A 21,665-nucleotide genomic window follows, 5' to 3' on the forward strand; every position below is an offset into this window, starting at 1 on the left:
TTGTTGATGAATTTCACGCTCTTTAACCAAAACTTTAGATATAAGCCTCGTTTTTTGTCTCTTACGTATTTGATAGGCCAACCACCTCCCCGGTTTGTTTGCATTAGCAAATGTGTTATGTTTAATATACTTCAAGTTGGTGGCCACCTGATCAGCAATCAATAAGTTGAATTGATCTTTAAGCATCTTAATAGAATTTTTTAGATTAATATCTGTTGGTCGTTGTAATAATAATTTTTCCTTCATCCCAATTTCTTTTTCCATTGATATCCAAAGTTTTGATTCCTTATCTAAACAACTGTTCTTTTACATAAGCAGTTTTGGCAACTAGTACTCTATGATCAGACCTTAAGATAACAAGCAAATGCATATAATTTAAATAGATGAATAAATTCAATAAGAAGATTTTTTTTTAAATCACTTTGCTTTTTAGGTGTGATGAAGGGAAAACACCAACTTCCTTGTCAAGGCTGTCACAATGGGCTTACATTAGCAACCCTCAAAATCCAAAATATAAGCAAATCAGTTCAGCTTCCAAATGTTACTACTACAGTATAACTGAGAGATGACAGATGTTTCAATAAAAAGGCATCAATAAAACACAGAATACCTGTTTTCCTAGTGATTTTCATGAGAATAATTTCACACCTCATCTATGTTTTGGAAATGAGAGGGGAAGTCATAATTCCAACAAACCTATCCATACAACATGATTAATTGGATGAAATTAAGTTGCTTCAAACAACCCTATATTAGTTTTGCAGCTTATTTAATTAGGCTACAGTTTGAAACAACATCCTCCCTACTTCCTCTCTGATTAAGCATGCTGTGAAAATGGGGTTTTCATAAATGGTAAGATCTGGCCCACTGTTCATATTCCTTTCATAGGTATCTCAGCCAAACCCCTTCCCTTCCTATATTTGAACAGGTTTTGAAAATGTATTTAGTTGGTACAGATTTTTATGAATGGTTTCCTAGCAAATGTGTTTATTATTTTTCCTGCTTGGTGTGTCAAAACATTAGCAAATAAACATTGTTTTTACTGGATATCTTACCTTCTGGAAGTTGCCTTGTACTATATATCGTGTTTTTCTGAAAATAAGACCTGGTCTTATTTTTTTGCCTCCAAAAGAGATACTAAGTCTTATTTTCGGGGGATGTCTTACCCGCTTACCTCAGGACTATCACAGCCAAGTCTCCCATACCTCGACACCTGTCGCTCCACTACCTGACTTCTGTGGACACCATATGGTGCATCGCGCTAATGCTGCCACTTGCGGCAGGAGGCCACATGGCACATCGCACCGGTGCTGCTGCTTGCAACAATATGCACCATGTGGCGTCCTGCCGCGAGCAGTGGCACCAGCGCAATGTGCCATGTGGCATCCTGCCACAAGCAGTGGCACCGGTGTGACGTGCCACATAGCCTCCTGTCGCAAGCAGCTGCCAGCAACCAGAAGTAGGTCAGTGGCCATGCAGGCTCTTCCTGGATGGTGGTGCTGCTACCGCTGCCACCGCAAAGGCAGGTATCAGGGCATGGGAGGCCTGGCTACAGGGGCCCTGAGGTAACAATCCCACCCCCACCCTAGTTTGATTTTTACACCTGTGCCTCAACTCACCTCATATAACCAGACAGTGAGATGGAGTGGGCAGGGTCTTAACTAAGGATTTATTTTGGGAATAGGACTTATATTAGGTGCACACGTAAAAATCAAGCTAGGGCTTATTTCCAGGATAGGTCTTATTTTTAGGAAAACACGGTAGGCAAAACACTACTCTACATCTCTGTAATCTCAGCTGGGTGGGGCTGAGCATTTACTGGCTGGATGCCCTGGAAAAAAGAAGAATGCATGACTGAGAACTCAGAAGGAGCAAGCAGAATTGGAAGGTTTGATCTGACAATCAGCCTGGTTGATCAAAGGACTGAAATTGCACGGGAAAGGATTGACCACAAACAACTGCATGGAGAAGTTTGATCAAGATCCTAGCTTCCTAAAAGACTAAGGAAAGAAATATTTTCCTCTTTCTCTTCTCCTCTCAAAGCTAAGGGTAAGAAGGGAAAGTAGTGCCCAGCTACCTAAAAAAATTAACATAACAAAGCAATGACCAATTGGAACTGTTGCAGAATTGCAAGAAGCTCTATGTATTCCTGCATATTATTTTATGTATAACACTGTATTTTAGAAATATAAGCAGAAATTATTCACTTTATTTGCACCATAAGAATAAAAGTCACTCTCAAATATCATCAGAAGAGATGAGTAAATCAGTCAAGTTTTGCATGTACTCATAATTCCATCGAGTTTCCAGTCCGCATTGTATGGACTCATATATAGACTCATATAGACTCATAATTGTATATATTTTCTAAAAATGTATGCTTGCATTCAATTACTTCATTGATTCACATATTGTGCACATTTTTGAGTAAAGATTACATTAAAAATTCTATCAGATCCCAAATTACCAATGTTTATTTCTTTGTACACATTTGTATGCTGCCTACTCATATGAATATAGAAGCTGCTGCTGCTTTCATGCCCAAAACAGAGGTGCTTCCAGGTTGAAAGGATTAGCTGATGACATCATTGTTGCCTAGGGGACACCTGGTTGGGGGCTCCTTTGAGGTCCCCATTAATGTACCCACCAAAGTGGTACCTATTTAACTACTCATGTTTGCACACTTTCAAACTGCTAGGTGAACAGAAGCTGAAGTGATTGACAGGAACTTGCCCTGCCACACAGCAGCACTCAAGTTTTGAATGTGAGCTTGTTGATTGTCAACCCAACCTTTCAATCAGGTGAGCCACCACACTCCCAAATATACAGTATGAGCTTAGAGTATATAAAACTAAGAACATATCTAAAACATCTATAGAAGCAATAAAGAAAGATCAACCCCATCAATCAATCCAAAGTGATCCTTAAGGCCATTCTATCAATCACAACATCTTATTATATTAATATTGGATAGATGGCAACCTTTTGGGCATTGAGTGGATGGCAGAGAAAGTGAGAAGATGTAAAGCTGTTCTCATTCAAATTGAATCCAAAGGATTATTAGGAGTTTGGGAATGCTGCAGAAGTGACCCAAAAAAGCATGTATTAAGGTCTGGAGACAAAAACCCAAGCAGCCATGACAAGCCTCTGAAGAATCTTCTCTGATCCAATGAGTTACAATAAAGCCTTGGAAACACAGGGTGTGAGATCTATTTACTGCAATAGACTCCCAGCTAGTAGAGAATGGCAGGGAGAGGAATATATCATTCCTCCTTCGCTCCCAATGCACATGACCATAATATTCTCATTCTTTAGAGAATTGTAGCAACAGGCTTGCATGATGTTGAGATGAAACATGTATACAGTTTTGCTCTAAAGGTACAGAGAATGTTTTATTTGAATTTGTACTGAAAACTCCTGGAGGTAGGGATTAAACAAAATAAAAGGGTGTGTGTTTGTGTGTGGGGGGGTGTAGGGACTGGTAGCATCATAGCAACAAAGCTCTTTTTTAAAAAAATGCACCCCTGAAGGGGCTTTAAAAAATGTGGTAACAATTTTTTTCCTCTGATTCATCCAAATCATGCTCCAGAACCAGCAACAAGATGAAATGGATCACTTTTGGATTGGTCCAGCACAGGGTTGACCATTTCAAGGTTACAGAATCTGTTATCAAAAGTGGACTGCACTGTCTCTACACAGAATACCCCAAAGATCTCTTTAAGATGTGAGTATGGTCAAGTTCCAAATAAAAAAATTACCATTATATTATTCCACTGAAGACTCAGAATCATCTAGAAGGTGGCCAAGAGTAGGTCTCTCTTAAAAACCTGACAGAAGAGGCAGCTGAAATCAATTACTCAGTTATGACTTAATTTATTTTTAATTACCTTCATTCCAAATTTCAGACAGCAGGATTACATAAAATCAGGTCTGCACTGGATTCAAATAAAGGCTTTGAATTTTGTTGCAGTAATAGGTGTATTTTCCATGGAGCTATCTGAATGTCTTCAAGGCCATCAAGCTGACTTACTTACTTTGCTGACAACCTGCCTACAAGCTTTTTACCGGCTACCTCCAGTACTTAACATGAAACCTTCTACTCCTCTGACTCAGCTAAACATGATGCTACCTATTAACTAAAGTTGAGGCATCAATGGAGATTGTCTGAGATGCATTATGCAGCTGCTAACTTCAAGAGCATAGCATGATGAATAAGAATATGATTGCTAAACATTAGCAAAAGAGCACTATTTTCTAGAAATTTTGCTTGCATTGAGAATGGATATATCTTTCCAGCTGTATTTCTTTTTCCTTAATGCCAGTAACAGTTTTAATTTTTTTAAAATCATATACAATTAAGACCATGGGGAAAAAACAAATACATGGTTTAATGCAAACTAAAACTCCCACAGCAGTCAGTGTTAAAATTCATTCTGTGCATATCTCATCTGCATCTTTCTCTGAGAAATCAGACACCTAAGATGGTTTAGATAAATGACTCAATTAATTGTACAGAAGTAACCCTCTTTGAGTTGAACCAGAGCTGTGAGCTCTTTATTAAAAGCACTATTCTGTAGTCCATAACCTCGTTCCTTGACTCCTCTCTAGTTTCCAATTTAAACAAGTCCCTGTGCGGCATGTTCTAAAGGGCTTTGTCTCCCTGTCATTGTTAAGAGAGCTGAGGCATCCTGGAAGTGTGAAATCAGACCTCATGAGCTGAACGGTTCCCCAGGGAACACTGGACTGCGCAGAAGGTCAAAGTCATGGGCTGGACCATCTGAAAGCACCCTGATCACCCGTCTGTGACATAGCAAGCAGGGGAAGTGTGTGTGTGAGGAGACTATAATTGAACACATCTTAATTAAAACCCAGAGATAGCAAAAATAAACTGTTTTCTAGGCAGCCTGTCAAATGCAGGTTCCACTAATGAGTTTCAGTGTTTTAATTTCTTAACAAAAGTAAGACTCAGTTAGCAGTAGTAAAAACAAGATTCGACATCATTTTCCTGTTCTTGTTTTTGCAATAATCTTTCATCAACAATATTAATTAAAACATATGAACACTGCATGAAAACACTAAATCAACAAGCTATTATTAAACATACAAAGAATAGAGAGCTAAATAATTATTTCACATACGATAATCAGCCATTATTAAAATGTTTTATAAAAACATTTTTGTTGTATTTTATATTTAATACTCTGTTTTTAAAATAATTTAAGATGCTACTTCTTAAACATCTTAAGCTGTGGATTTGTTTGAATCAAATCTGTAGATATTTTCAGTGATGATTTCTATTAATTATTCTTTAGTGGTGGCCTTCATTTAAAAGTTATAGATTTCCATGGAAAATATCAATCGCTCAAAGGAAAAAAGGGAAGAAAAAGATTAGCTCTTTTTTTTTTAAATAACTCTATGGCAAGTTGGATCCCATAATTTTCTAATTTTTCTCAGAATAGTGTCCATTTTAACTGACTCAAAAATACTGTTTTAGTAAACAAAAAAAACCCTGTAACTTTCTTTCCCATTAATCTAATAAATGATATTCATTTATTTTACATCTTGTTGGTTACCAAGATTCTTTCTTTCACTGGGAAGGGAATAAATGTTATTATTAATAAAATCAAAGAGAAAGGTCCTATAGAATTGCTTTTACTGAAAGATTACACAATTTTTATTACATGATGGTGCCATGTCTAAAAATATGTCTGAAAATATTTAAGGGATAGAACTTTATTTTGGGCATGTTAGTCATACAAGCTATGCTACATTATTATAGTAAAAAGAATCAGGAAGTTTCCATAAAGTGCATCATTACTCCAGTATTACTGTTATGTCGATACTGGAATGGAATACTGGAAGTCATGAATAACTTCCTTTGAAATGTTAATAATAGCTACCAATTAATAGTATATAATAAGAGTAACAAAAAAAATCAAATATAAATATATCTTATAGCAATACTAAACATGGTTAATTCAGAATAAGACTTGCTGATTATCAGTAGGTCTTAGTATAATTTATGTGGTCATATAATGATAGGCATACACACACATACAAATCTTTTTACTATTATAGCACAGTATTTGTGCATTCATGTCTACGAATTACATTTATACCAGTCTCTTTCACTGATAGTGTCAATAGGAATAAAAAGTAAACTCTCCTTTGAGTCAGGATTGACTCTTGGGATTTCAGGAATGATTTTTTTTTAACACTGTAGCTTTGTCTATTAATCTGGTTTTCCATGGGAGTTTCCCAACCATGTAAAAACCAGATCTGACCTTGTTTAATTCTCCAACAGAGAATAAGTCAACCAGGTGCTCCTACCAGCTGAGACATGAACTAAGATATTATAAATATTAGATTCAAAGCTTAGAGATGTAAATACAGAAAGCAATCTAACAATAAAAATGACCAGCAACATTTATCAATTACAAGAAGCCTTGTGGGATATAAAACAATATATGAAAAATCAAAAATATTTTATCATGAAACATTGTTTTCTCTTTCTGTTGAACTTTACATGACAAGCATAGATATCATTTCACAAACAATTAATTTCTGGAAAGTCTGAAAACTGTCTGAAAGACCCAAATACTTTTTCTAAAAATTTTCAAACCAGATTGAGAACAGATCAGAGTGAAAAAATGTCTCAATGAATTCCCTCAGCCATTAAACACATTTTCCTTCTAAATCAGTGATTTTCAGCCTTTTTCATTCTATGGCACACTGAAAAAGTGCTAACTTCTCAAATCTGGTTCATGAAACTAAAGATCTTGCAACTTCACAGGGACTGGGGAGAAGAAATGAAGACACTTTAGCCCTGAAGAAGGGGTTTTCATCATTCACTTATGGCTCACCAATGCAGCACACCTGTGGATTTTTCTCAGTACACAAATGTACCATGGCACAGTAACTGAAAACTACTGTTCTAGATCACTAGGTTTTTCTTTAGATCATGAGAAAAGTTGTAATAGTTATGTTCTACAAATATTTTAATTATTTCAGAGACTAGATTAAAGATTGGAATAATTTTTACTTTGCTATTTTCTTACATTAGGCTCTATATATGTGTTTGTGTGTATAATATCAGTGAACTAATAATCACTACAACCTGAGTATGATTGCTTAGGGCAATACTTGGTGGAAAAGGAGTGCTCTTCATATTTTGGTAAAAGTTGAAGGCCCAAATCATTTCATACATATGTGCAGAGCAATGTTCTGGAGAGAATTGGGGGTTCTTTTTTTACCAGTGAATCCCAACTCAAAATTAGAGGGAAATTGACCATCCCTGCAAGTCTACAGAAATTAGCTGTAAACCATCTACAAGATTCCTTAACTGATAATCTCTGTGGTGATCTGAGGTCCAGAACTTCACCAGGCCCAGTCTTAGGAAAAAGAGTCAGTCTGGTGTTTTGGTTAAGGCAACATGCTAGAAACCAGGAGACTGTGAGTTCTAGTCCCACCTTAGATACAAAGCCATCTGGCTGATCTTGGACCAGTCATTCACTCTCTCATGACTAGGAAGGAGGCAATGGTAAACCATTTCCAAAAACATTGCTAAGAAACCTGCAGGAACCTGTCCAGGAGATCACAAGAAGTCAAAGCTGACTTTAAGGCATACATGCATACACATATCCAAAAGTATTATGAAAATAGTTTAAAGGTGGTTCTTGTTTAAGAAACATTCATTCAGCAACAGTTCAACTTATGACAGTGCCAAATGAGTAGTAGTTACAACCAGCCCTCATACCTACAGCTAGCATGGTGTTGTCAAGCAGAAATCAGGTGTGTCTTGATGCAACCAAAGAGACAGAGTCCAGGTTATCTCTCTTTAAAAATATGTGTTTATTCAGCTGAATAAAGACAGGTCCTCCCATAAGTTTGGGAAAACCCTGAAGGTAGTTTGAAGCAAGTATATATAGATTTCTTATTTCTTGCTGGCTTCCTGTTAGTTATATAACACAGCAGCTCCCAACCTTTTGGGCACCAGGAACTGGTTCCATGGAGAAAGGTTTTTCCATGGACCGGAGGGGCATGATTTTGCATGCTGCCTGCATCCCGCAGATAGGACTTCACTTGGTTGCGTGGCCCAGTTGCTGGCATGCTGCAGACCAATGTCAGTCCATGGACTGGGGGTTGGGGACCCCTGATATAATAGGAAGCGGGCATACAGTAGATAAGGTACAGCAGTTAGAAAAATGCATGTGTCTTAGCTCACACGCTTGTGGTTTCTTATGGAATTTTCCACAATGCCAAGGGCCTGCTAAGGCCTAAACCTTATTTCTACCATTTCAACACAAGAACATTTTAACCAATCATTATAGTTATAAGAATTCTGATCAATATAATCCCCCTTTCATATTTTGAGCAGCATGTAGAAGTATGATTAGCAAAGACAGGATAAGCAGAGACAGCATATGAGTCACACTTCTGATGTCTAATGGGACAGGTGTTAGGGCAGGCAGACTTGATCAGAGGAAGACAATGTATGCAACAGCAGAAGAATGTCAGGAAGTTGACAAAAAGAATAACCAAAAAAATCTCCAGGAACCAACCCCAGCCAGATAGCCAACTAGTAAGCTAAGAGGATAGTGCAGAGAAGAGGCCAGTATCAGCATCCTTGGGTCTGTTCTGGATCTCCTTTTTCATGAGATAGATGGTGTGGTTTATACTATTTATGCTGATAATTTGAGATGCAATTGTAACAATGGGAGTGAATTAATGTACAGACACCTCACTTGGCAGCAAGGACAACATCCAAGGCCTAGTAAGTTTGCATCACTACTTCTATAATTCCCCCTTGCTTCTTATTCAGGTGGAGTAATGCCTAAACTGTGTGGTTGTACCTGAGTTTTGTCCAATTCCCTAATTCTAAAATGGATTCATAATTCAAACCTACTCTAAGCATTGGAAGTAGAGCTCTGCCAAAAACATTTCCCAAAATCTATGCTATGGGATGGTCCTCAATGTGATCCACATCACATTTATTGCAGATGCAGAAATTCCAGTCATGGTGCTATATGATCCTATCTGAGGGAAAAATCACTCCCACAGTGCATGTCCCAAACCAGAAAACCAATAGATAATTTATAAGCAAACTGTCCACATAAGAACCACTAATTGGGATGACTTACTATGAAGTATCCCTCATTTGACGGAGCCATCGTAGTGGTCCATATGACCCCAGGCTGATATTGCCTCATACAAGTTGCACAGGACCAATGGATTATGATCCTCACTGATCTTAATGCCAAAAGCCTGATTGCATTTATGTGCCACCTCCCATAAAGTGTGATTGACTTTCCAGGTGATGGCGCACCAAGCATATATACCAAGTTTATATTTGGAGGAAGAATTAAAGTGTTGGAAGCAAGCCACTGCTCAGTGTTGGATACAAGCCCCTAACTTTGCAACAATTTGTTTTTTATTATGGAGAACAGACATCTTCGAACATTTGTGATTTGGTACAGGTAACATTTGTGATTTGGTAACCATGGGCTTCCAATAGGACTGCTTCGATGACCAACCCCTGAGTGCCGGTCAGGGATAATGTGCACAGATCCAGTAATTGATAACATTTAACAGTTTTGTCCAGGTCTGGATATTCTGAATATGTGTGTTGATACTCCAAACCCCCCAAAATGGACACAGATGCGGTTTGTTGTCCTTCCATTTGTTTTGGAGTGGGGTGGTGCCTTCATGTTCCAAGGTTTTTGCACGTCCTGGTTGCACTGGGTGGCATTTGCTGGAAGATCTTCCTTATAGACTGACCCTCTATGAACTTCAAATTTTGCTTCCCTCGCTATACCCTCCTAGCCGCCTTTTTGTATATCAAGTCACACGGTGGAAAAAGAGTGCTTATGACGAATCACTGAGTGGCTGATGGTAAACTAGCCACCCTTTTGGTATTTTGGCATGCAACTGAAGCATCGGGGCTACAGTCCAATGATAATCAGAGTCCTCGAGAGGATCAGAGGTCTTGAGACAGGAGTGATGAATCCAGGTGCAAATGCCAGCAACTTTGACAGCCATATGGGTCATGAGAAGGACGAGGAAGGGTCCTTTCCACTGTTCAGCCAGGGGACCAGAGTCAGTCCAGGATTTCATGAGCACCCAGTCACCAGGAAGGAAGGAATGAGGGTGATCCAATCCCGGATGATAGAGGGCCTGGACAGCTTGGGAAATGGAGGAGACATTTTGAGAAAAAGAGTGGATATAGTCCTGGAGGGCTTGGTCCCCAAAGGCAGGAAGGGATGTGGACATGGAAGCATGATAAAGATTTAACTCATTTCATGTAATTATGTTGTACATACAGTAATTCATTGAAGGCTCTCAGAATAAAATATTTTGGCAGCCATGTGATTGCTTTGTTTCATCTTTTCTGTCAAGTAAGAATTTGGGTTCTCAAAAGCCCAGATACAAATTTATTTGCAAAATGTTTTTAAAAAATTCATCATTAAGCAAGAATAGAAGAAAACCTAGAAAAAAATCAGTTTTTTAATTTGTTATACTTTTGGTTTTGTAAAGTGTAATGTTACAAAATTAGTCAGTGATACTGATTAGCATAAAAATGGAATTAGTTCTTGCCTGTAACATCAGCTGCCATCAAACCTTCTGCTCTGATGACCTTCACCTGGAGAAATCCCACATCCTTTATATTTTGAAACATCTGCATTAGGTTCTAGAAACATACACAAAATTTAGGAAGTTACACTGAAGTCATAAATAAAGCAAAATATGAGGAAACCATTCCCCCTTGAATGTTCTAAGTTATCCTAATGGCTTTCATTACATATGTTTCTAATACATCCTAACTGTGCACTTAAGCCTGATTCAACCTTTTATTCTGGAACTGGCTTACTTGGTAGAAGGCTCATGAACAAACTTGGCAGCTTGTTTGATTGTAGACAAAAAGAAAGAATTCAAAAAGAAACATATAGATATGTTTCCACTGTAGTACCCAGATGTCAAAGTTTTTATATATGTATGGATTCTGGATTTAATTTTTAGGCTTTTTTCTCCAACTTTCCTCAGTCAGCAGGTATTTGACTGATCTCTTGATAGCCTTGGAAGGCACTTGAACTATGTTCATCTAGTTCCCCATTGGCATGGAAACCACTGGTTCCTGTCATACCACTTTTATTCCTTAACATTAGTTGACATTCAGTAGAGAAAACATTCAGTTCTATTCCAAATACATAATTTAACAAGTCTAATTTAAAAAGATATTTAATGTTTGTTGTTTATTTTAAATCATTATTTAATTGGAATAGTGCCCCAGAATTATATTAAATGATGACACCTTGGTCATAAGGTATTTCTATTCTACAAACCAGATATTTAGCAAGTCCTTGAGATATAATTTAGAAACTGGAGTGTTTTTATGAGTTATCTGTAACAAAACTAAAATTATGCATACATGAAAATACATAAATATATTTCTATACCGTTTAGCTTTATTCCCTACAGCTTCCTCATATTCTTCATAAAATAGTACATATTTTAATTTGTTTATAAGCTTTAATTGTGTAAAGACAGCATGTGTTCAAATTTCATATATTATTATGGTATAAAACTATAATCATTAATTTATATAGTATAATTAAAATATTTTATAAAAGTGGTCTTTTAAAAAATAGTATTTTTTAAAAAAATCAGGAAACAGCAAGTAAAGAATGAATTTCTAAACATTTTAACAGGTTAAATCCCATTAAAGTAGCAAATCTGGATTTTAACAACGTCTGAATTAATGCTCTTTTCCATTATGGTGCAAAAATTAAATTCTTAATCGTATTCTGTTTAACAAAAATGTTTTCTGCATGAAAAAAGTTGAAATCTTAACCATGCATTAGACAGACACATTTATAAATAAGAATGAGACAAAAAGCCCACAATATACATTTCACAGATGAGAGATAATGTAGTTTATATAGCACATCAATATTCAGATAGCTCTAGCATTCTATAAGATCACTAATACTATATCTCTTAATTTCACAATATTTGCCTATTAGAAAATTGCTTAATCAGAGAGACAATCTCCCCCTCTCCCTCCCTTTATTTTCCTGGTGTGGTTTAAAACTGGTTCTTAAAGAAAGCAACAGAAAAATGCTGTTTGTCACTATTTATCATTTACACTATTATAGTTCTCAAAAAGGTCTGGTCTAGGGAATCCTTTTTGTCAATCCTAGCATTTTAATACAGATATTTTCCAGTTCCTTGCTATGTTGAACAAGGGAGGTAAGCAGGCAGGCATGGTGAAATTAAAAGTCTTTTTTGTTGCTTTGAAAGTGCATTTGTCTTGCATTTCCTGTTAACACAGAACAAAAGCAAAAGTCGACTTTTTCACCTATATGCACATTCCGTTCATTTAAAAAGACCTAGCAATATTTCGCCCACTATTATTTGCCAGTGGGATAATTATAGTTTGAACTTTTAGATTTTGCTAGTCAGCTGATTTAAAGCAATTTACTGCGTTTCTGACAATCTTAGCCAATGACATACTGCAGATTATTGTAGGATTTTGTGAAAAGCAAATGACTTTAATACATTACTTTAAGCATGCAACTTAAAGTAATGATTTATGAGATGATTATCAGTCATCTTATTTATGAAGACTGTTGGAGGCCTCAAAACCCAGATGGTATTGGAGGCTTCAAATTTCCATAGCACAGAAATCTATGATTTGCTGTGAATCCTTTCAGCCCTCAATAGATGGGAAAAGATTGAAATGCTCTGGAGATGAGTCCTCTTTATTTTTTTAATGAAAGGCTGTATAATATATTTTCTGTATAGCTGCAGCAGCTGTCAGCGAGAGCATCTCAGTTCAGCTCTATTATGGGAGAACCAATACCCCATCCTATGGCATCAAGATACACTGAGGGGCCAGCACTGATTGACAGCTTGTCACCATGACGTCTTATTCCATCTCTGTTATGGAGAAAATTAATGTCACACCACCAGCCTTATGACTCGCTGTCATCTTATAACTGCTCACCTTTTATCAATGCTCTAAATAACATTTCAAGCCCATCGTCTCACGGTGGACAATCCGGTCAAGGGACATTAAATCGGATGACTGTGAAATGTCATAATAAAAATGGAATGCTAACAACTTCTTCACTAAACTAGCTTCTCTGGTTTTTAAACTGTGACAAGGGGGAGCAGGGGTTCAGCATACCCTTTCTGAAAAGGTCATAGAATCTCTCTTTTGGTCTGCTACCCATTACGGCCCTCCTCCCATCCCAAAAGGAATTAATCTTTTCATACAATTGTGATAAAATGGTTCAAACAGTAATGCCTCTTTAATTTGTAGGGCTCTGATGTTCTGCTACAAATGGTTAAATGACAGTAATAGAGTCATTTTCCAAGACTATTTGATCTGATGGCAGGGTCAGTGCATTTACTCTTTTCAGTCTCAAAAATAGTGCAAAATACATTTTTAAATAGAAAGACCTTCTTCTAAATACTTAAAAAATAAAAAATAAAACTTTATAAATAGTTTTAGAGTAAAAAGATCATAAATTTGTCAGTTATCCAATAATATTTACTTCATATTTAGTGAAGGATAACAACACTAATATTGAAGATTTCCTGTAAAATATGTAGGGATAAAGATTTGCTACAAAAATATGTAGGACATGGCTATTTCTATATACTGTATACTACGAATCCAGAATTATTGCAGCTATGTATTGCTCATGTTGATGAACCAAGTTATTCAGCTTATAAGTAAACAATGTAATATCTAAAATAAACATATTGATAATCAGATAGTTTTTCAATGTCATACTTTTTAAAAAATTGATGTTTCTATTCTCTATTAAAATTTGCTTAAACTAATAAAAATTGGGGGAAAAGAGATGTAGGTCCAAGAGTTGTGTTTTACTGGCTATTTTCTTATTATTATAAGATAATCACAATGAACATCCTTTGCTTCACATTTTTCTGATATACTAGAGACCAAAATGCATATTTCACTAAATTAATATCTGAGAAATGCATTTATCTCCCAAGATAGTCTGACAGATCAGCTTGCCTTAGTTGATTAAAAATCTGAAATAATACTGGTAATCATTACCATTACCATTTTTAGATTGTTTAGTACATTTCTTAGTTCTTACTTGATTTTAAAAATATAATGGTTAGCCTGGCTAAGTCACCTCTATTAAATTGTGTTTATGATAATTCTATTGGTGTATGATGTGTACAAGTACTTGCAGGCAGCTGATTCAGTGGAGATAGGTAAAATAAATTTGCTGAAGCACACATCCTGCTAATCTGTTTGAAGAATATTGTACAGCAATAGTACTAGCACTTCATATTATCTGCACAGCCTGATAAGGTACATCTTTATTAAATTCACTTATTGAGAGGATGTCATCCATAGAATAGGAATATTTCAAAACAAAAAAAAAATAAATTAAACAGCCCTCTGTTAGTCAGAGTTTAGCTTAATGCACAGTGTCTAGAGATAACTTTTAAACACCTGGCAAACCTATACAATAAAAGCTTTGTAATTTTAGGGGAGATAGCTTTTCTTCTTTCTTCTTTGTGTTTAGTAAGTCAGTTTTAGTGAACCCAATATTAATAAAAGCTGGAGTAAGAGCTCCCCTTGCTGTTCCTTTACTAAAACTACACAATTGTTTCTATGATACAAGGACAGGATATTTTTCAAAACGTTCAATCCAGATTTTAAACATTCAGTATCCTTATTATATTTTTATGTTAGATTTCTAAACTACTAAAAACATCTGATTCTAATAGAACAAATCCCTGAAGGAAAGACTTTGTTTTAAATAACGGCAAAGTTGATCCATATATAAAATTCAATCCCTCAGCTACTTAAGGACATTATTTGTTGGCAATGTTCAGTAAGGAAATGTCTTAATTATAACAAGAAGTTAACATTTCAGTGAAAAAATAAAATCAAGTTAAATTATATTTATTTATTAAAAATAACCTTTATCACCATAAACTAGAGAAAGCTACCCACAAGAGTTAGTACAGATGAGTTACTATATATAGTCCTAATAGAGTGAGCAACAGGCTGATGGGAAGAAGAGACAACTATGGCTGCCATACTAAACTGACATTCTAAGAAAAGTGACTTCAACAATTGTTAGTACATATTATGTTGCTTTCTTAACCATAACGTTTCTCTTGGGGTGGGGTGGGGTGGTTATCTAGAAGAACTCTGACTTGTGGGCTCTTTTGGACACCAGAGTACTGTAAGTGGTAGAAGTTGTGACCTGAAGGATCTCATCTCCTTTTTTTACCATTTGGTAAAACTGTATTGTATAGTTTTACTGTTAGCTACTGGGAGCTGGACTATTATGGCAGCATATAAGTAAGTAAGTGAGTATGTAAGTACGCAAGTAAAAAAGTAAGTAAGTAAGTAGGTAAGTTTTCCTTTTACATTTCACTGTTTATCACTGTAGTCTTATGCAAAAAAGAGTAAGAAAAAGATGCTGCATACATATCTTTTTAGGATTTCTTTCTGTTCCTTTGGGTCTTCCAAGGCATTCATTGAGAGCTCAGAGATGGTGACCGCGGCTGAAGCAGTCAATGTAACCAGCAGTACCAGATGCCCTTCGCCTTCTTCCAGAGGCAGCTCTAGCTTATGAGTGTGCTCTTTGCTTAGAGTTGACAGGTCAATCTGGCACCTAGAAACAAACATTTTGATTAACATGTCATTATGTTTACAACAACGCTATGAAATACCGTGAACTCAGTTACAATAAATGAACCATATGATATTTACTTCTTGTTTTCAGGATGAAATCTTCAAATTCATCTATTTTGTCATTCAGCAAAACAGATATTTTAGAGTATCATATTCCTGCCTATGAAGTTGAAATGCTAGAAAACAGAGTACTAGAAATGAAATGTACTTTTAACTTCCTTGTATAACTTTTAAAAATTCATCAGCAGGGAATCCAATATATTGTTAATGCTGACCGAACTCCTTTTGTTGACTGAGCAGCAAAGAATGAAGTTCCCCTTTTCACTACAGCCTCTGATCGCATGCTCTAAAAACTACTTTAGATAGTGGGGGGGGGGGAGAATCTTGATTTGGGAGGGAAACAGGGAGATTAAAAGTCTTATCGGTCAGATTTCAACATATGTAATATTGGCATTTAACCAGAGATGTAACTGAAATCTATCCAACCTTGGTTCAGACTCAGCAGTGTTTCTCAACCTTGACAATTTTAAGGCATGTGGACTTCAACTCCCAGAATTCCACAGCCAGCATTGCTGGCTGTGGAATTCTGGGAGTTGAAGTCCACATGCCTTAAAATTGTCAAGGTTGAGAAACACTGGTTCAGAGTCAACACATAATGTTTGGCTACACATTCCACACTTTTTTCTAGAATCACAATTTATAATGATATACCTCCATCTATGGAGATGGATCATTCCAGCCATAAGAAGAGGTGGGGAAAGAGATAGAATTTTAGAAGCATTTCCCAACTAGCACCTAATAAGTCAGAAAGGAAAAGGATAAGCAGATTTTGTGCTCCAGAAATCAATATCATATGAACATTATAATCTGGACATGGAGGTGAGTGTAAAAATAGACCTATCTTTGCACATTATTTACAATTCCTGTGTGGCAAATTTCTTGCTGATAATGAACTGTTAATAGGCAAAGCCCTAACCTAAGCATGAAACACAGATAACAAAGTCAGGCAAAGCCCTTGAGGCATTAAGCTGATTCAAGCAATTCAAGAACTACTACCTCCAATTTAATTTTAAAAGTTGTTAGGAATAAAAAAAAACCAAACAGATAGACTTCCTTCAAGAACTACATCTATCTGAGGAGCCCTGATGGTGCAGTGGTTAGAATGCAGTATTGCAGGCAAACTGCCCACAGCCTGGAGTTTGATCCTGATGGGGCTCAAGGCTGACTCACCCTTCTATCCTTCCAAGGTCAGTAAAATGAAGACCCAGATTGTTGGGAAAAATATGCTGCCATTGTAAACTGCCCAGAGAGTCCTATAAAGCACTATGGGGCAGTATGTAAGTCTAAGTGCTATTGTTATTGCTATCTACTTATTTAAAACCTATAGTTGCCCATATTATTTCAAAGATCATATTCCAACTTCCAATGTAATATATATGTCAGATAGATAGAAAGTACTGTATAGCCAATAACTGAGTTAATCATCAAATATTACCAACAGAACCCTAATCTTGCAACATAATTCTTTTGAAATATAATTTTGAAAAGGGATGATTTTTAACTAATAAGATCTTCCATCAAATTTACAAAAACTATTTCCCTACAGAATTAGGCAATTTCTAAATGTTATTTCTTCTTTTAAATACAAAACAAATTACTTCAAGCAATTCAAAATTATATGTTCTCTTCTTCAAAGCTCATTCTCATACTATAAGTTATTTGTAGACAAACCTGCCAATAAAATCATCCTTTTTGCCAGCATCTCTGTCCCATACTGTAATATCAATAATTCCACCTCGTTCCTCATAAAGATGTAAGTCAAATTGTTCCCTCCACCTGGGATTCAAGGTTTTTGACATTATCTAGAGGAAAAAAAGATACCTTTTATCTCCAAGAAAAATATTATTTTGATTATTTTAACAGGTATCTATTTACTTACTTAGTTTTGGGTTTAAATATTATTTCTCTTCTGGATAGCAGGAAATATAACATTTGTCCACATTTATTAAAATGGTCACTGAAAAACATGTTAAAATTTTCTCGAAACACACAAAAAAGTATGAAAATTGTAACAAGGCATATTATTTATTGCTTTAGCACATTCGCCTTTTACATCACAAAAGAACTGATATACTGAGTTTCTAGTTTGTTTCTCCTTCAAACTCTTAAAATAGATTAACTTTTTCTTGCTTAGAGACACAGAAAGATGAAACAGATGTTACACCTTTTTCAATCTGACATTCATAAAAAATTAATTTCTTTTCTCGGTATTTTTTCCTTTAAAAAACCTATAATAAAAAGAGCTGAATTATTAAAAAAAAACATTACATAAAAAATAAAATAGGACATTCCTCATTCAATTCTCAAAAACTACATAAAATGTATCATTTAATTTATTGCGTAAGAGTTTTATTTCTGACCAAAATAGTATCTGAGACAGGAACACAGTTCAGACCCTGTCACATGACCTCATTTTGAAACATTGGCAACCTGTTTGCATTTATGACCAGTTGCCAAGTGCTCTGCAATCATGTGGTCACAATTTGCAATTTCTCTGTTGCCTTCCCCAGAAAGTTAATGGGGAAAACAGCAGAGTAGGTTGAAAGTAGAGGGGGATGTTGGAGTTTGAATTTTATTTACTCAGCACACCAAGGAATTTCCTCTCCCCTCTATGCAGGGAAGTAAAAATCCTCCCGCATGCTGGAGGAACAGTCCTCAAATCTTGGGAAAATACTAGTGAATTTTCCAGAACACTGACATTTATAGTATTTTCACCAGATTTGAGATCTGCTTCGCCAGGGCATTAAGGGATTTCCAAATCTAGCAAAAAAGCTTGCAAATACCATCATTCTCACAACTGTTCTCCTTGGTGGGTGGGGAGAGGGCCCAGGACTCCCCAGTAGAATGGGAGGGCCAGGTCCTCTCTATGCCTCACCATGCCTGGGAGGCCCAGACCCTCTTCCTGGTGCTCTGCTTAATGACCTATGTGGCTGCTTAATGACTGCAACTGGAAGATCTAGGATTGCTACTATTGAGTGAAGCAGTCACATGGTGTCTCCTTTAATTATCACTTTGCTCAAAACTGAGATTCTGGACCCCATTGTGGTTGTAAATAGAGAACTATCTATATTCTTTTTCAAATTAAAAGAACATGGACTCATACAAATCATGGGATTAATCTTTGAGGTCTTCTAGCCCCATCCCCTTCCCAAAGCAGAAATCTTAAGGCCATTCCAAAAATTATCCAATGTTCGTTTGAAGATCTGTAATGACAGAGTACCCATTATTCTGGAGGGCAAGATGTTTCAGTGTTTATTAACTGTTTATTAACAAATTCCTCTTTGAATTTGGATTTCTCTCTGTAAAGCTTCCACCTATTTGATTGTTATCCTACCTTCACATTTACAGAGAGCAAATCCACATGCTTTTGTCTGTGATGGCCTTTTAAATATTAGAAGACTACCATTAGGTCTCCTTTTAGCTTTATGTTCTAAAATCCGAACATATCTAGTTATTTTAATCCGGGGGTGTCAAACTCGCAACGTCACGTGACGTATCACAACATATCACAACTTTTTTTCCATTGCCAGCGGTGGGGTGGACGCAGTTTTGGCATGACACATCCGGCCTGCGGGCCGGCAGTTTGACACCCCTGTTTTAATCATTCTTCACAAGGTTTACTATCCAACCTTATATCATTGTTGGTGTTCTCCTCTGCACTTTTTCCATTTCTTCAACAACTTTCCTGTACTTCTTGTTGCAGAACCCAACATTTATCTGTATTTTGTGGAATATAGCCTAATGCTCAAGTATCTGATTAAGCTGAGGTCTAAAATTATATAATTGTATTTGGAGATTTGATTTAGTAAGTCACTAGCTTTAAATCTAAAGTTCCAACATTGCATAGTATTAAGGTTAATCAACACTTCACTATTGCAGTAGTATAATAATATAATAATAATCAAGACCTGCAAATAGAAATACAACGACTGGCAAAAAAGGTAGTATCTATAGCAACAGGTGCCTTGAGTGCAATTCCAAAACAACGGATCACCACTTGAACACGTTTGACATTGACAAAATCACCATCAGTCAATTGCAAAAGGTGGCCTTACTCAGAACAGCTTACATCCTGTGACAATATCTGTAACACCATCAAATATCCATATCTGTCTATCCCAGGTCCTTAGGAAGGACTCAATAGGTGGATAAAAATGCCAAATCCAGTCTGCGATGAACCATAATAGTCAAATAGCAATTTCAACAAAAAAAGTGCTGAAGTTACATTTAAAAAATTCTACCACAGTCTCGAATAAATAGTTTAAGAAAGTCAAAAGTTACCTTACTCTTGTACTTTTGGTGTCCCAGCCGAAATTTCACATATGGATCACTCAGCCCATTTGAGTCCATGGCTTTGAGTCCATGACCTTCAATTAAAACGATACTGACTATTCCTCTCCATAACTGAGCTTTTCTGTGCAGGTCTGACAGACGTATACTCTGGGTCTGAAACTTCAGGTGCAGAGAGAACTCTCATTTACTAAATCAGAAGCAAACAATAACTTTGTAATTTGTTTTTAGAACAGAATGGTTGTTTTAAGAAAATATTTAGGAAAGGTAGAAAAATTTCTTAATGTTTAGGAAACTTCTTTGATGAATCTTCTTTGATAAAATCTTGATGAAAACAACATTTTAGAATAGCAAGAAACAACTGCATCTTATTCTTTACTATTACTCCGCTTTTGAAAAAAAAATGGAAAAAATGGAATGGTGATTATATATACAGGAAGTCTTTGGTTAGTGGGCAATTTGTTCTACGGCAAACAAAGAATTATTTGAAAGTTCTGAGATGATGTTTGTAACTAGCAGCAATAATGTACTTGACTTGCAATAAAAATGCACACCCTAATCCAGTGATGGCGAACCTTTTAGAGACCGAGTGCCCAAAAACTGGCCCTGCCCCCGCTCCACCCACTGCCCCGCACCCACCCACCCCGCCTGCCTGCAGGGCCACTCACCACCTCCAGGGCCTGCCGCAGATCGCCCAGGCAGCCCAGCAGCACCATTGCGGCCATGCCCTCTGCCCGCACAACGCAGCATCAACTGTGCGTGATGGGGTGTGAGGGCAGAGTCTTGTCTACGCTGCCTGGCTGCCATGTCCTTGGCTGCACTGCTCCGTGTGGGCCATGCTCAGGGGCGACTCTCCTCCAGGGGGGCTTCTGGTGAGGAGGGGATCACAGAAAGAGGCAAGGCTGGGGCAACGGCACGTGTGCCCACAGACAGGGCTCCGAGTGCCGCCTCTGGCACGCGTGCCATAGGTTTAATAATAATAATAGTAAAGTTGGAAGGGACCTTGGAGGTCATCTAGTCCAACCCCCTGCTCAGGCAGGAAACCCTATACCATTTCGGACAAATGGCTGTTCAGTCTCTTCTTAAAAACCTCCAGTGTTGGAGCATTCACCGCTTCTGGAGGCAGGTTGTTCCACTGGTTAATTGTTCTAACTGTCAGGAAGTTTCTCCTTAGTTCTAGGTTGCTTCTCTCCTTGATTAGTTTCCACCCGTTGCTTCTTGTCCTGTCTTCAGGCGCCTTGGAAAATAGCTTGACACCCTCTTCTTTGTGGCAGCCCCTGAGATATTGGAACACTACTATCATGTCCCGTCTCATCCTTCTCTTCATTAAACTAGACATACCCAATTCCAGCAGTTGTTCCTTATATGCTTTAGCCTCCAGTCCCCTAATCATCTTTGTTGCTCTTCTCTGTACTCTTTCTAGAGTCTCAACATCTTTTTTACATCGCGGTGACCAAAACTGGATGCAGTATTCCAAGTGTGGCCTTACCAAGGCATTGTAAAGTGGTATCAACACTTCACGTGATCTTGATTCTTTCCCTCTGTTAATGCAGCCTAGCACTGTGTTGGCCTTTTTGGCAGCTGCAGCACACTGCTGGCTCATATTTAGGTGATTGTCCACTAG

At 37.0% G+C, this 21,665-nt stretch overlaps 1 protein-coding gene across 2 annotated transcripts in view; it reads right to left on the reverse strand.

Annotated features, from left to right (window-relative positions):
• MCTP1 (multiple C2 and transmembrane domain containing 1) overlaps nucleotides 1-21,665 on the reverse strand; it is a 117,297-nt gene that overhangs the window by 79,251 nt on the left and 16,381 nt on the right. For both annotated transcript variants that reach the window (XM_015812687.1, XM_015812688.2), the window contains exons 6-9: nucleotides 20,033-20,203; nucleotides 17,423-17,553; nucleotides 15,485-15,671; nucleotides 10,594-10,687 (exon numbers count right to left, since the gene is read on the reverse strand). In XM_015812687.1, coding sequence (XP_015668173.1) covers nucleotides 10,594-10,687; nucleotides 15,485-15,671; nucleotides 17,423-17,553; nucleotides 20,033-20,203 — 583 coding nt within the window. The remainder of the gene's footprint in view (nucleotides 1-10,593; nucleotides 10,688-15,484; nucleotides 15,672-17,422; nucleotides 17,554-20,032; nucleotides 20,204-21,665) is intronic.

The sequence above is a fragment of the Protobothrops mucrosquamatus genome, unplaced genomic scaffold, assembly GCF_001527695.2.
Source record: "Protobothrops mucrosquamatus isolate PMUCROS unplaced genomic scaffold, P.Mucros_1.0 scaffold106, whole genome shotgun sequence".
Taxonomy (NCBI): Eukaryota; Metazoa; Chordata; class Lepidosauria; order Squamata; family Viperidae; genus Protobothrops; species Protobothrops mucrosquamatus.